Source organism: Colletotrichum jinshuiense, chromosome 12 (genome assembly GCF_051148585.1).
Source record: "Colletotrichum jinshuiense chromosome 12, complete sequence".
Lineage (NCBI taxonomy): Eukaryota > Fungi > Ascomycota > Sordariomycetes > Glomerellales > Glomerellaceae > Colletotrichum > Colletotrichum jinshuiense.
Genome location: NC_139305.1, coordinates 475259 through 489070, shown reverse-complemented (window position 1 = coordinate 489070; position 13812 = coordinate 475259). Strand labels below are relative to the sequence as shown.

General features: G+C 48.4%; 4 protein-coding genes across 4 annotated transcripts; 2 read left to right on the top strand and 2 right to left on the bottom strand.

Annotated features, from left to right (window-relative positions):
* Nucleotides 1-974: 974 nt before the first annotated feature.
* On the bottom strand, nt 975-2230 carry EsH8_XII_000097 (uncharacterized protein; the record flags this gene model as incomplete). Its single annotated transcript, XM_083273860.1, has 3 exons — nt 975-1175; nt 1253-1723; nt 2165-2230. The coding sequence occupies 3 exons, from the start codon at nt 2228-2230 to the stop codon at nt 975-977; spliced, it is 738 nt and encodes a 245-aa protein (XP_083120474.1).
* A 2668-nt stretch (nt 2231-4898) lies between these two features.
* Nucleotides 4899-6666, top strand: EsH8_XII_000096 (uncharacterized protein; the record flags this gene model as incomplete). The annotated part of the gene is made up of 3 exons (XM_083273859.1): nt 4899-4916; nt 5320-5535; nt 5818-6666. 3 exons carry the CDS (start codon nt 4899-4901, stop codon nt 6664-6666), a joined length of 1083 nt encoding a protein of 360 aa, XP_083120473.1.
* A 2420-nt stretch (nt 6667-9086) lies between these two features.
* Nucleotides 9087-10448, bottom strand: EsH8_XII_000095 (uncharacterized protein; the record flags this gene model as incomplete). Its single annotated transcript, XM_083273858.1, has 1 exon — nt 9087-10448. The coding sequence occupies one exon, from the start codon at nt 10446-10448 to the stop codon at nt 9087-9089; it is 1362 nt and encodes a 453-aa protein (XP_083120472.1).
* A 2670-nt stretch (nt 10449-13118) lies between these two features.
* Nucleotides 13119-13709, top strand: EsH8_XII_000094 (uncharacterized protein; the record flags this gene model as incomplete). Its single annotated transcript, XM_083273857.1, has 3 exons — nt 13119-13184; nt 13257-13407; nt 13570-13709. The coding sequence occupies 3 exons, from the start codon at nt 13119-13121 to the stop codon at nt 13707-13709; spliced, it is 357 nt and encodes a 118-aa protein (XP_083120471.1).
* Between the last annotated feature and the right edge of the window lie 103 nt (nt 13710-13812).

Genomic DNA, 13812 nt, shown 5'->3' with positions numbered 1-13812 from the left:
GACGCCTCGAAATAAAGACACCGATGTAGAGGAGTACACGGCCCTTATGCGTTAGGCAAAGATGCTCTACGAGAACGATCGACACCTTAGCCATAAAGAGGTGTCTGATTTGCTTAGAGACATCCGCTTTAAGACCCCAGAAGATGAAGATACCTAAAGAATTAAGCTCCCTGTTAATCCAACCGAATACGGATAAGAAATTAGCTTCTGGTTTAATGGTTTCCTAGACCTTTTCCGTAAAGCCTGAAGTTCTAGCCTGGCGACCTCAGCTTTAGACGGTTCAGCAGAGGAGTGTTGTAGCCTAAGTAACTATACTTATTTTTATTTGTAAGTACCCCTTCTAATACATGACTGCGGCTAAAAGTACTAATAGCGCGGAAGCTATGTTCTACATGCGTAGAAGCCATTAAGGCCTTAGGAGTTATAGGCCGTCGGTACCTAGGGGGGTAGCGAGTTCCAAGATGTATAGCAGTTGTTATGGTTATAAAAGGTGATTGTTAACTAGCATATTTAATTCATATTTAAATGAAATCAAAGTCTTTTAGGTTGTATGTTTCTCTATCACCGTGATCTACATCCCGGTGCATGACTATGTAATATAATCGAAGGATTAGAGGGAAAAGACAACGGTAGCAGCGTGGCAGTACGATGGGTATAATGGGCGGTCTCTAGACGTAGTCTTTAGTCATTACATGAGTCCTCCAAGCCGCCGTGGAGATCAAACTGGCATATGCAATTAAGCGCGGGCTTAAATCGACTGCGCATTCGAAAGTACGTTTTCGTGTTTCGATGTGCTGTCGCGAGAGAATCGTCTCCTCAAACTAGCTGTCTACCAACGACCCTCGGTCCGGCCGTTCTATCAAAGACTGCAACAAGTTCGCCATCTCACCTCCTTCGCGGTTGATATCCACGTGCCCCACTTCTACCAGGTCCTGAAGACGGTCACTGCCAAACACCGTCACCCACCTGCATGCCTAGAGCCCAAACTCAAGACCGTCCTGCCACTGACGGCGCGCAAGGCTGTCAGCGACAGTTTGACCATCGCCGCCAGACACAGCCAGCCGGCCCTCGTCCTCCTGATCGACGATGGCTCTGGCTCGATCGCTTAACAGCGAGCCCAAAGTCGCGTATTCGGCGATGGCCCGGGACGTTGCGAGAAACAAGGTGTCGGCCGTCTGAAAGGGAAGCATGTCAGCGTAAGTCCACGGGGTAGGGAGCAGCTGTATGCGCCAGGCCTTGAAGGACAACCTACCTCAGGGTCGTTGGGATTAAGCGGTCGACAATGCTGATCCAGGTTGTAGTCGGGGGACGTGGTTAATATCGCGTGCAGGGCGGTCTTGCTATCGCGGAACACCTGACCGAGATGGGCTCTGAAGTTGGCGTCACCGTCGTCCGCCGACCACCAGATGCAAATCTTGACGTTGCTGGGAAATCCAAAGTCGGCAAAGTAGTTCGAAATCACGGCGGCGAACTGAAGGTTATACGCTGGAATCAGAAAGACGCCGGGTCGGTACAGCCGGTTCGCGATCGGGAGACGTTGCTGGGCTTCGACGTGTGCATCTCGGCGATCGAGGGGGTCGTCGAAGACGATAGACATGGTGAGCCAGTCGACGGAGGACACATGGCTGGGGCCGTTTCCCTTCAGAACGAAGATGTATTGCTTGGTGGGAGGGATGCGATCGTAGTCCAGCTCGGCAAAGTTGACGGGGCAGACGGACGCGTCCTAGGCGTCGCCGCAGGCGACATTGCTGTTCTCTCCGGGCATCGCGACTGTGGGTTGGGCCAGTGCGAAAGGTTTGTCAGCTTGGACGGAAGTCAGCTTGCCTAGAGGTGCGGCTTTTCGGCGGGCGAATGTTTGATGGACAATCTACAGCAGCGTGTTTTGGGGGTGGAGAGATGCTGGAGAGGGGCAAGTAACCGACCGAGTGGAGGAAACGGGAGGGCGGGTGCGGAATACAATGGGCGGGAAAATACCGGCCCGAAGGACAGCAGGCCCCGCCGGAAAATAAAGAAGAAAAACAAGAAGGAACCAGGCACGCAACATCTGGGACGACAAACCTCCCAAACTACAACAGGGTGATTGGTTGACAAGCCACTCAATCCAGGATACCCTCCCATCCCATCAAGGTGGCGCTTCCGCCACATAGCCGGGCATAGTTGCTACACAATCCGAATCCCTCTGGTACTTCTCGACAATGGTCAGCAGTGTGATCTCTATGTATACGGCCATATCGGCCGTTGACCGAGGTTTTATCGAATGACTGCAAAAATCCAATGTCGCTGGAAGTTGTGCTCGCTCTGGCCTGATCTTTTTTTAGTGGAATCGTTGCCCGCCTCTGGCTTCGCCGAGTCCATTGCCCCAGTAGCTTATGGTCTTCGGTATTCCTCGCCTAGGGAATATGGTCGAACGCAATCCCTGTAAGGGGGCTCGGCCAGGCCAGCGGATGAAGACTGATACTGGCGGCTAGTTACCTGTCTGTCTCAGCCTCGATCCCAGAGGTAAATGCATGATTACCGTCTTCGTGATCGCAATGACCGCCGTACTAGCAGCAGGTAATTACACCGAGCTGGGCCGACACTATCAGCAATATACTTAAACCCCAGCATGACTTCACATAGGCGTCGATTCAAGGACCGAACCTGTGAGCTGTTGCGTTAAGAACCAGCCTAGGTCCTTCTGAATTTTAGTACTAATACACGTTTCTAATAGCCAGCCGACTTTAGGTATATTAACTTACCTCACAACACGACAACAACAGCTATGCGCTGGGCAGGATTGGCCGTCACAATGTCGTGGTCGCCGTCTTGCCTGATGGAGAGTATGGTACCACTTCGGCAGCGGTAGTGGCTCAAGGCATGCTGAACAGCTTCCCAAACGTGCGCATTGGGCTTATGGTTGGCATTGGCGGCGGCGCGCCTAGCTTGAAGCACGATGTGCGGCTTGGCGATGTTGTGGTTAGCAGTCGTGACAGAGGTAAAGGCGGTGTCTTCTAGTACGATTTCGGCAAGCTTGTCTAAAACCAGGACGTCTCCTTTAAACACACGGATTTCTTAGACCAACTACCGATGGCGCTTCAAACAGCTGTAAACGCCCTAAAGGGCTAGTACGAGATGGAGGGGCATCAGCTTAATGCGTACATCGAAAAGGCACTAGTATAGTGGCCTCGCCTGCAAAAAAGATATATGCGGCCCCCTTCGCATAGCGATAGGCTATATTAATCTAGTGTCCTTTATCTAAACTTAGTAGACGAATGCGATAGCGTATGTAGTAATGATCCGACTTACCTTATGTATTAGACTAAACGAGACGAACTTGACGATAACCCTACTATCTACTACGGATTAATTGCTAGTTTAAACCAACTAATGAAAAACGCCACTATTAGGGATAACCTGGCAAAAGAAAAGGGCGTTCTATGCTTCGAGATGGAGGCGGCTGGTCTTATAAACCATTTCTTATGTCTAGTGATCTATGGGATCTGCGACTACTTTGATTTGCATAAGAACAAGAACTAGCAAGGGTTTACGGCGATGACGGCGGCTGCTTATACGACGGACCTCCTGCGCTAGATTCCGCCTAATAGAGTTGAGGCTGAGAAGCCAATTGGGGCTATACTAGGCTAGAGTTAGTATGACAGTTTAAGTTTGATTTATACCATCTAACTCGTCTTAGTTTAAGAAGATCTCGGCTGTATACACCAAGACGTGATTAGAACGAAGGCCGCTGTGATAGCCTCTAGAAACGATCAGCATGTTGAGAAGCTCTACTGCTGGCTATTACCTGTAGATCCGTCTACGAACGCTATGAGAGCGTGAGAATGCCGGCACGCTGGCACTGGAAGTTGGCTGCTGGAAAACGCTGCGTTCCGCGAGTGGGAGGCTGGATAACGTCAACACCTGTGGCTCTATGGACTCGCCGGATGTGGCAAGACAGTTCTGAGTACGACAATTCTTAATTATATCGAGCAAACAGGCGTACACCTTACACTAAGGTTCTTCTTCGATTTCAACAACATAAGGAAGCAAAAGCTTAAGGACTTACTACGCTTATTAGCGTTTTAACTTTACGATGCTAGTGTAGAGGCTGTAAAACGACTCGATAATCTTTTTACATCTAGTGATAAGGGCTGTAGACAACCAGACGTTAGTACTCTTTCGGCCTGTGTTAAGTTGATGCTACAGAGTTCCCTAAAGGTCGCCGTCATCCTAGACGCTTTAGATGAATATACGACGAGGAGGGAGCTCCTTTCCTAGGTTGGGGGCCTTGCTTCTGGCTTAAGCAAGAGCAGCATTAAGCTGATTATGACTAGGCGGCCTGAAGCAGAGTTTCAACACGAGATCCCCTAACGTTTCGGCGAGAGTAACTGTAAGCTGCTTGATAAGGAGGCTGTAAACGCCGATATATACTCCTATGTTGATTACAAGCTGAATCAACGGCTTAATTTCAAGGATAAAAGAATACCTTATGATCTTCTGGATTAGATTTGCAGCCGAGTTGGAGATAGAGCCGACGGGATGTAAGTCAACAACATAGAGCATGATGTTTGCTGAATTCTAATAACTAGTCTAGGTTTCGATAGGCGGCGTGTCAGCTGGATAGTCTCGCTAAATGTCTCCACCTTTAGGCCATTAGAGCTACTTTAAGTAATTTACCTCTAGACCTTAATAAGATGTATCAGCGTATACTCTAGAGTATACCGCTAGAGCTTAAGGACGACGTATTTCGTCTTCTATAGTTTCTTATCTATGCCAAACGACCTCTAATAATTCCGGAGGTAGTGGATGTAATTACTATATTAATACAGAAGGGACAACAAGAGTTTAATATCGAATGCAGGCTTCTTTGTAACGACGACATCCTGTATTACTACCTTAGTCTAATATTAATCGCTGAAGTCATGAGGTATAAGACATCTGTAAGAGAAGTGCAGCTAGCCTACTTTTTAGTTAAGGAATATCTATTGGACTAAAGCTAATTCAACCTGCAAATAGCGAGTAGTGTAATCACAAGGACTTGCTTTACTTACATCAGAAGCATTAATTACAGCTACCTGGCTATAAGAGTAATCTTCCCTCTGGCATGATATGCTGCTGAAGTTATAATAGAACGTGCCTAGTTTACAGAAGTCTCCAACGAGACCGTCCAAGATATAGTAACTTTCTTTTAAACAGCAACTTCTTTTAAACGATAGGGCTTTCTATATTAGCCTGATATTCCTTAGGAGAATTACCCTGGTTACCCTAAAGCATAACACCTTTATTATGCTTCTATCTGTAGACTCTTAAGAGTATCTAGGCGTCTAATTAACTAAGGAGCAGACGTTAACGCAAAGGGCGGCAAGTACGGCAACGCTCTCTAGGCTGCCTCTTATAGAGGCCATCAAGAGATTATACAGCTTCTTCTCAACTAAGAAGCAGACGTTAACATACAGGGCGGCTACTACGGCAACGCTCTCTACACTGCCTCTAAAGGAGGCCATCAAGAGATTGTACAGCTTCTTCTCAACCAAGGAGCAGACGTCAACGTATAGGGCGGTAAGTACGGCAACCCTCTCTATACTACCTCTTATAGAGGCCATTAAGAGATTATACAGCTTCTTTTCAACCAAGAAGCAGACGTCAACATGTAGGGCGGCTATTACGCTAATAGTCTCCTAGGGCTACGTAACGCTGAAAGTAAAGTCTTTTCCTAGACTAATTGGCTACGTAGTACGACCTAGAACTAAAGTTTTCCGCCTGGAAACGTTTATACCCTGCTTTGGTTCTAGAAGGCTTTAATAAAGACTTAAATACTTAATACCCTTATGCGTCTGACAGGTTGTGGAAGAGGGCGTAGTGGTCCTACTAGCGCTTGTCGGCACCATCCATGTCGAGGAGCTCCTTATACTTGTGGAGCTAGAGGGTGACCTAGGGAGAGTTAGGGTTGCTGTTGCTGTGGCACTTGGTGAGAACCCCTTTAGCCTTCTCCTTCTTGTTGTTGACGAAGAGCCAGCAGGAGGACTTGGGGAGGAACATACAGAAGATGTAGATAAGGCTGGAGAAGAGGGCCTGCATCTAGGTGATGAGTCGCCAGGAGGCGTCGCCGTGGATCTCAAGGGCGCCACGGGCCGTGCTGGAGGCGACGATGGCGTTAGAGAACTAGAGGGTGTTATACATGGCACCGACGACACCGCGGTAGGCGGGGTGGTTGATCTCGACGACGTATATAGGACCGGCGGAGGCGGCGATAGAGACGCTGCAACCAAGGAGGAAGCGGCCGCCTATAAACTAGCCGGTGCCGTTGGCGGTGCCCTGGATGCAGGTCCCGATGATAATGATGGCGGCTCCAATGAGCATGCCGATGCGGCGGCCCTACGTGTCGAGACTAGGGCCGACGAAGGGAAGGGCGACGACACCACCGATCTAGTAGATGGAGGAGATAATACCAGCCTAGATGCCGTCGTTCTTGGCGCCGTAACGCTCCTTAAAGGAGGGGTTCTAGAGCAGGTTGTTGGTGAGGGAGCCATTGTATCCGTTTATAGTGGAGCAGAAGAAACCGACGAGGGAGAAGGAGAAGGTGTAGATCAGGATCTGGGCCCTGGTCTAAGCGGAGGGAGGCTTCTTGATCATGGCCTTGTTGAAGGCCTTGGAGCCGGTGACGACCTTGGTCTAGACCTCCTTCTATAGGACGCGTAGTAACATTAGCTATTATTTAATATGGTTTGATTATGATAGCTGTCTATTGGGAACTAGAAGCAAGCATCACGACGTACCTTCTTGGAGTTATAGTCGTTATGGGGCTGTACCGTGTTAACGGTGTTAATCTTTTCGGATATGTTGGCGGTTGGTGGCAAGCTGCTAGGAAATACAGTTCCCCTATTGAAGCAGTTGCAGTTGTTAGAGAGAGGTGCCGATTACTACATAGGCCGAGCTATGCGTAATAGAGTTTAAGGTAAAGGTGGAGAGGGATGAGGATGGAGAGCTAGAAGAGTAGGCTAGGGATGACGGGATGGAGGCAAGGTTTTATAGTTTTCAGCCGTCTCGTCTCTTGTTTCTTAGGACCCTGGGAGGATATAAGGAAACGGGAACAAGGAGTAGGAATTCCGATAGAGAGACGTAGTTAATAGCTTGTAGGGACGACTTAAATTTACCTATACTACAAAGCACTCTTTAAGGTAGGTACCTAGCCTTTCTCTCTCGTTAGCTTGGCTGTTTCAAGCTTATCATCCCTCCCCCTTGCTTTATCTCTATGTATGGACGGGGTATAAGGGGGATGGGATGAAAGGACGGGCTATTCCCACCTATATAGAGACCGAAATAGCGGCTGGCCTAAGTAAATTGAATCCTTAGACTTCTGCGTGTACTGAGCTGGATAGTAGATCCTTAGTTATACTACTCTACTCTTAGGCCTGCTTATATACACCCCTCACCCCCCTTGTCGGGGTCTAGACCTTTATCTTTTCGGATTATAATTGCGGAAGAGCTGTAGGCGCTGATTGCCACTAGGCTATAGACCGGTCCACCAGTACCCGATAGATAGGTAGAACGGAGGGAGCGAAAGTAAGTAAATAAGTAAGTAGGCGATCAGTAGAGGCGGCTCCTGAGCCTTAAGGACACGCCGTGGCCGGTTCTCGCTGTCGGTTAGTCTGCCTGCGGCTTTAAAAATCAGACTTATTCTTTATAAAGAGAATAAAGTATGGCTGTCTTAGAGAACGTAATAGCGCTTAGCAGGTATTAAAAAGTCGTTCTCTAGAGACGATAATAGCTATATCGTAATTAATATAAGTTGCTAGAGATTAGGCCTAGGTAGTTACCTCCTAAATTCTGTATCTCTAGTATATAGTTCCTATCGTCTAGTAGCATTTATACCCTAAGGCGTATTAAATTCTTTTATAACTACTATAAATAGCTTTAGGTGAGTGATACTTAGCGTTAATATCTAAATCAGCAGCAGATAGAGTATATATTTAGTATATATCGTTCGTCCTTAGGCCTTTACGTTTCTTTTATTTACCTTATTCCCTCTCTAGATCAGCAGGTAGAAGGGCTCTGTAGAGTAAGGCGACTAGGGTGTTTGCGGGTGTTTCTTTCGCATTAGCCTGCCCCCTTCTGCTGGCTGCTGCCCACCATCTAATAGAACCGCCCCTCCTATCTACAGAAAGAAAGTTTTCCTAAATCTAGAGGTGAGTGTGTGGGCTTTATAGAGATGCTGCCCGTCTTGCCTTAAGCTGGCCGGGCTGCGTTGTGTTAAATACATTAAGAGAAGAAAGGCGAGAGAGTAATAGAGTGACTTGCTCTAGGCGTAAGCTTGTGTGCTTGTGTTATACCTATGCTGTTGTAGTAGTTGCGCCTAAGGAACCGTAAACTCTAGAAACTGTGAATTAGGAGTGACGCTAATAAACCAAGCTCTAAAATCTATGAGAGTAGACTAAAGATGATGTATTTAAAAATAGTGCGTATTAAAGAACGCTGACATGAGGTTGTGTATCTCGGTTTGGTTTAACATTATGGTAAGAGTTAGTGGTTGAATATTGCGAAAGTTTGCAACAAGAATAACTTATATCTGGTATATATAGTTTTCCTCTAAGGACCTAATAGTCTCTCGCTATACTGTAAAATAGGAATATTTAGGGAGTAGCTAGGACTCTAGGATTGTGGAATATAGGATCTAGGACGTAGGATGTGAGATGTGGGATGTAGGATATAGGATGTAGGATGTAGGATTGTAACACTGTAGCTGCTTAAGTGGGGCTTTCGGGCCGTTAAAATCCGTTGAGTGTCTTAGGTAAATGTGGAGTGACATATTCGTCAGGTAGGTAGTATCTTGCTCTTTAAGCACAACCGACGGACATCTACATCCTATTCTCTCCCGTTTTCAAGAGGTATATTTAAGGAGACCAATATGTAACGTAAAACTTGCAAAACTAATACTATCATTTAGCAGACACTACCGCACTAGAAACGTTATTACTACATAATATCCGGGAAGCAGAGCCAGCCACCGTTATGTAATATCACTAAAGTCACCCGCCTTGGCATGTCCATCCATCCATCCATCCCATCCATCCATCCATCCATCCATCCATCCTGCTCAGAGACTCTCCGAACTACATCAACCGACCGGTCGTGATTACGCCTTCTTCTCGTAATTTGACCGCTAGTGCAAAGTCGGCTTTTTCCTTAGCCGTGTAGAAGGTGTTGATCACTCCATCGCTGGTGACAAATTGCCGTAGAGGTGCCCTTCGTCGAGGTCTTCCTCGACGTCTTGCCGGCGGCGGAGGAATTTGTACACTTTGGCCTCCGCTTTCTTCCTCGCTATTCACTTCGCCTTCGTCGTCTGATTGTGCTGCTACGACGATTTCGTCGAGGATGATTTCCTGCTCCTCAGCAGTGGGCTGCGGGGATTCCCCTGGCTCTTCTTCTTCCTGTTGGGTTGAAACAAGCTCGGAAAGGACGGGGATCCCATGTTGCTCAAGCGTCGCCTTAGGGCCGATTCCGGACAGCATGAGGAGCTGCGGAGAGCGAAAAGCACCGGCCGACACGATCACCTCCTTCCTACAAGCTACCTTGAGTAGTAGACCGCCATAGTCGATTTCAACACCGTTGGCAGTCTTGGAAGCGACGAAGAGGATTCGCGTCACCAGGGAATTGGTGTAAATAACCAGGTTTTCGTTGTTCATCCCCAATCTGTCGAGGTAGCTACTGTCTGACGTCTCTTTTGTATCAAGTGTCGAAAGCTGATAGCCGACGCCGTGAAGCGAGCCACCGACGAAGCCATCGGGATTTTCTTCGAAGCCCAGTCCAGTGAGGGCTTTCTTGACCCAAGACGCCCACGGCCAGGCATAGTTGCTGAATGCGAGCTGTAGCGGGCCGGAGGTATGACTCGCCCAGTGCGGCGGATACCGTGCCGTGCTGTTCGGGAAGCGATACGACGATGGGGCGGTGAAATTGACGGGCTTGATCAAGTGAGGATAAAACCCCTCCCAAGTGTATGATTGGTCGTCTACGGCATTCGCCCACTCCTGGTAGCTGCTCTTGGGGGCGAATGTGAAGGCTTGGTGGCTCCGAGTGGATGTCCCCCCAACCGCCTTTCCCTGCGGGTAGAGTCGATGGAGACCGGCTTGTGGGGTGGTGGTCAGGTTCCAGTCGACTATCGGATTCACCAGGGAGCCCGGATAAGTGTGCTGAAAGGCAGAAGCATACAATGGCACTTGGCTGAAGTTGCCATTTCCCAGCTGGTGAAGAGAACCGGCTTCGATCAAAGCGACGGTGCGGCCTGCTTCGGCAAGGCGGACTGCCACTGGGATACCGGCCGTGCCAGCTCCAACAACGATGTAGTCAAAAGTGACTTGTGCGGTAGCGTTGAAGATGTCAAAAATTGGCAGTCCAAATGAATAGCCAAGTAGTCTTGACGAGGCATGAGGCACGCATGCAAGTAATATGATGAGCTTTGCCACCGTTGTCGCCATGGCAAAGGTGCTCATGTTTTTTCCACGGGGGGGGGTTGCTTTATTTTTTTTGCCTGCCTGCCAAAAAGAAATAGCACACAGATGAATGAATGCTGGGCACTAACATTGGAAGTGGGAAGATGGCAAGCATACACAGCGCGGATACCTATGGAGGCTAAAAGAAGGTTTTTCCTGTAGGGTTGTCAGCAAAAATGCCGGAAATGCGAAGAAATCATCCTAGAAACATTCACAATGACAGTGAGCCATTGTATTACAGTTTTGGCAGTGATTATGCTTATGGTAAGCATAAGTGAATGCACTATGATTACCTTTATTAAATGAGGAAAACGTAGGCGGTTGGTTCCCTTGTCTTTACCGTTCTATCCAATTCTTGTAGTTATACCTATTCCCGACCATTCCCGGATGCCAACAGAAGCGCGAAAGAAAGTCCAGACATACTACAACTTGCCCCATTAACCAGCAACTAGACTAATAATATTTGAACTACTAAAAGTGGAAAATACTCTAAGGGACACTCCCGTGTTATGGTGCAATAGGTTGCCTTGACCTAATTGAATAGTGCAGGGTATATTGATAAGCTTGTGGAATTAATGACAGTAACAGGGATCTAAACCTCTATATAAGAGAATGTGGCTTAGACCCTATATTGCACGAGTAATGTATAGGCATTGCATACGTTTCGTATACATCAATCAAATAACCGTGCATTACAGGGTTCTGACCCCCTGGATCTGACAGGTAGTACGTAGAATGTGTTTGACGCGGTTGGTGCTGCTGTTGGCAGCGTCGTAACCTGCTGCTTGCGGAGATCAAACCAACGGTCCATTACCAGGATGTCTATCCGTATACTCCACCAGGATTCTGAATGTTAGCGGGGTGGATTCTCCACCCTTCCACGGGAAACAGTAGATCCCATAGAATCTTGGCAGAGAAGCATGATACAGACGAATCTAGATGTTGCTAGATACGGGGATGACCAGGTACGTCCTGAATAGTAGAGTAATTAAAAAAGACTCGAAAATCGGTAGGAATCTAAGAACTTGTTCCTATCTCCTATATACGTGGCGCTTCTAACAAAGTAACCTTTAGAACCTCGGAGGAGGTGTGGAATGACTAACGTGCTGGCTCTTGCTGTGGAGACTCTGTTGGACCTCGGCTTCGTGCCAGGAAGAGCTCTGACTTCCAGGTTCCTATCCGTAGCTGGGGCCAACCATACGGGATCAGCCAATCAAGTCTCAACAGCACAAACAAACCGTTGGTTTCCTAGCATTTGCTCGGTTAGATATTGCGTCGCCGGTGACGACAGGGGTCGGACGGGGTCGCCACTTTGGACGGTCCAGACGGATTGAACAACCAACATGGGGCCCATATGAAGCCGTGTTAAGCGTCGCGGCCAGGATTATACGATGCGATACCCACAGGTTAGTTTTGACCAGGCCCGCGGTGGGTCCCATGATGCCGAGTACCTGATTGCTAGTGCGGCACGGCTCTGATCAGGCCAGCAGCAAAAAACAGATTCACAGTTTTCCCTTCGACCCTCATCAGAGGATATTTGTAGTAGTCGCTATTTCTAGTTGTAGATACTCTAGCCTCGGATAGGTATACTTTGTTTAGCTAAGAGAGGGTTACTTCGTGATAAAGTCGGTGAGAGAGACAGGAAGGGTTCTAATCAATACATTGTGTAAAGAGCGCTGTTAATATGGATGGCAATGTTAACGTTACGCTATATGAGAACCTCTAGTAGGGCGACCTTGGCTACCGTAGGCTCGAGCCAACAGAAAACGGGTCTACTAGTGGGGGATGTGGAAGAGACAAGCATAAGCGGGTATCCTTTGCTCCAACACAACCAATCGGAAAGCAGTGCTAGCATCCCCAAACACTCAATCCCACCAACCTCACTGTTGGTTGATAATGCTGGAGGACTTTGTGGGCGTTCTTCTGCGATTGCGTTATTTTCTGTACCTTAATACTATGTAGTTGAATACACTGACTACTAGACTTAGCTGAGGTGACTTTTGGGATTACAATATCGCACTAACGTAGACAACATCGAGGGAACTAGAGATCTCTAGACCTTGGAGATGGGCGTTCACGGCTTTTAGGTGCTAATTGTGCCTGTTGGACAACAATTCCAAATTTTCGAAATCGTAGTTCTGCAACACCAACACCACCGAGACCTTGACCGAATTAGATTCACTAGTCAGCCAAGAGCGGCTGGTGCCGAAAGTGTGGTAACTAGGTTAGACCTAGCGTGCTAGCGGCTGTACAGTATAATATGTTCTGTCAGGCCGTGGAACGTATGGGGCCAATAGTGTATATTGATTGACTTGTCTATGACAGAAGCAGGGATTAAATCCTCTATATAAGAGAATGTCGCTTGGACCCTATATTGTATGAGTAATGTATGGGCATTGCATACGTTTTGTATGCATTAATCAAACAATTGTGCATTGCGGGGTTTGACGTCTCTTTCCCCCGTGGCTAGGCGCTTACAGGCCCCGAACGTCCCGAAACAGGAAGGTTGGCGTGCGCGATGTGATGAGATGAAGGACCCCAAGCCTTCGGTTTTGGGAACCGCCGAAAGCCGAAGAGTGGCTTTGCCTTCTCCTTGACGAGGAAGTGAAGAGAGCTTCGAGGACATAACTCACAGTCTTACGACAGGAAGCGATCATGGCGCCTGAAACGAATCATCGCTGGCTTTGGCTGGGAGTCGCCGCCGTGGGAGGCGTGTTCTACGTTAGTTTATCTCTATCCCTTTTACTAAATGACGGCGGGAGGGCGAAGGGGTCAGGCTGACTGTAAGACAAGATCACCAACATCGTAATCTATCGCATCTTCTTCCACCCCCTCGCCAGGTACCCAGGCCCGTTGATCGCAAAGGTCACGGATGGCTACCAGCTCTACCACGCCTGGAAGGGTGACCGCCATCTCGACTTCAACAAGCTTCACGGTCAATATGGTACGCACTTACCTCACACCATCTTCGAGCTCCCCGAGACTATTGCTCTAGTAGCCGCACTGCGACAGTTGCGAGAGAACTGACAAGAGTCCCAGGCAAAATCGTCCGCTTCGGCCTTAACTCTGTCTCCTTCAACTCGTCGACCTCCCTCAAGGATATAAGGCTTCCGCTTCAACGTCCGTAAGGCCGAGTTCTACGACGCCTTCGCCCACCCCGCCGCCAACATGTACACACACGCGACAAGGAGCTGCACACCCGCAAGCGCCGCGTCCTCGCCCACACCTTCTCCGACAGCGCTATGAAGGAGGTGAGGCGGTATATACTCGAAATTGTGCGCTCCTTCACCACCGAGATCGGCCGCGGGGCCTCCCCCGACACAAAGGGGTGGTCCGCGACCAAGAACAT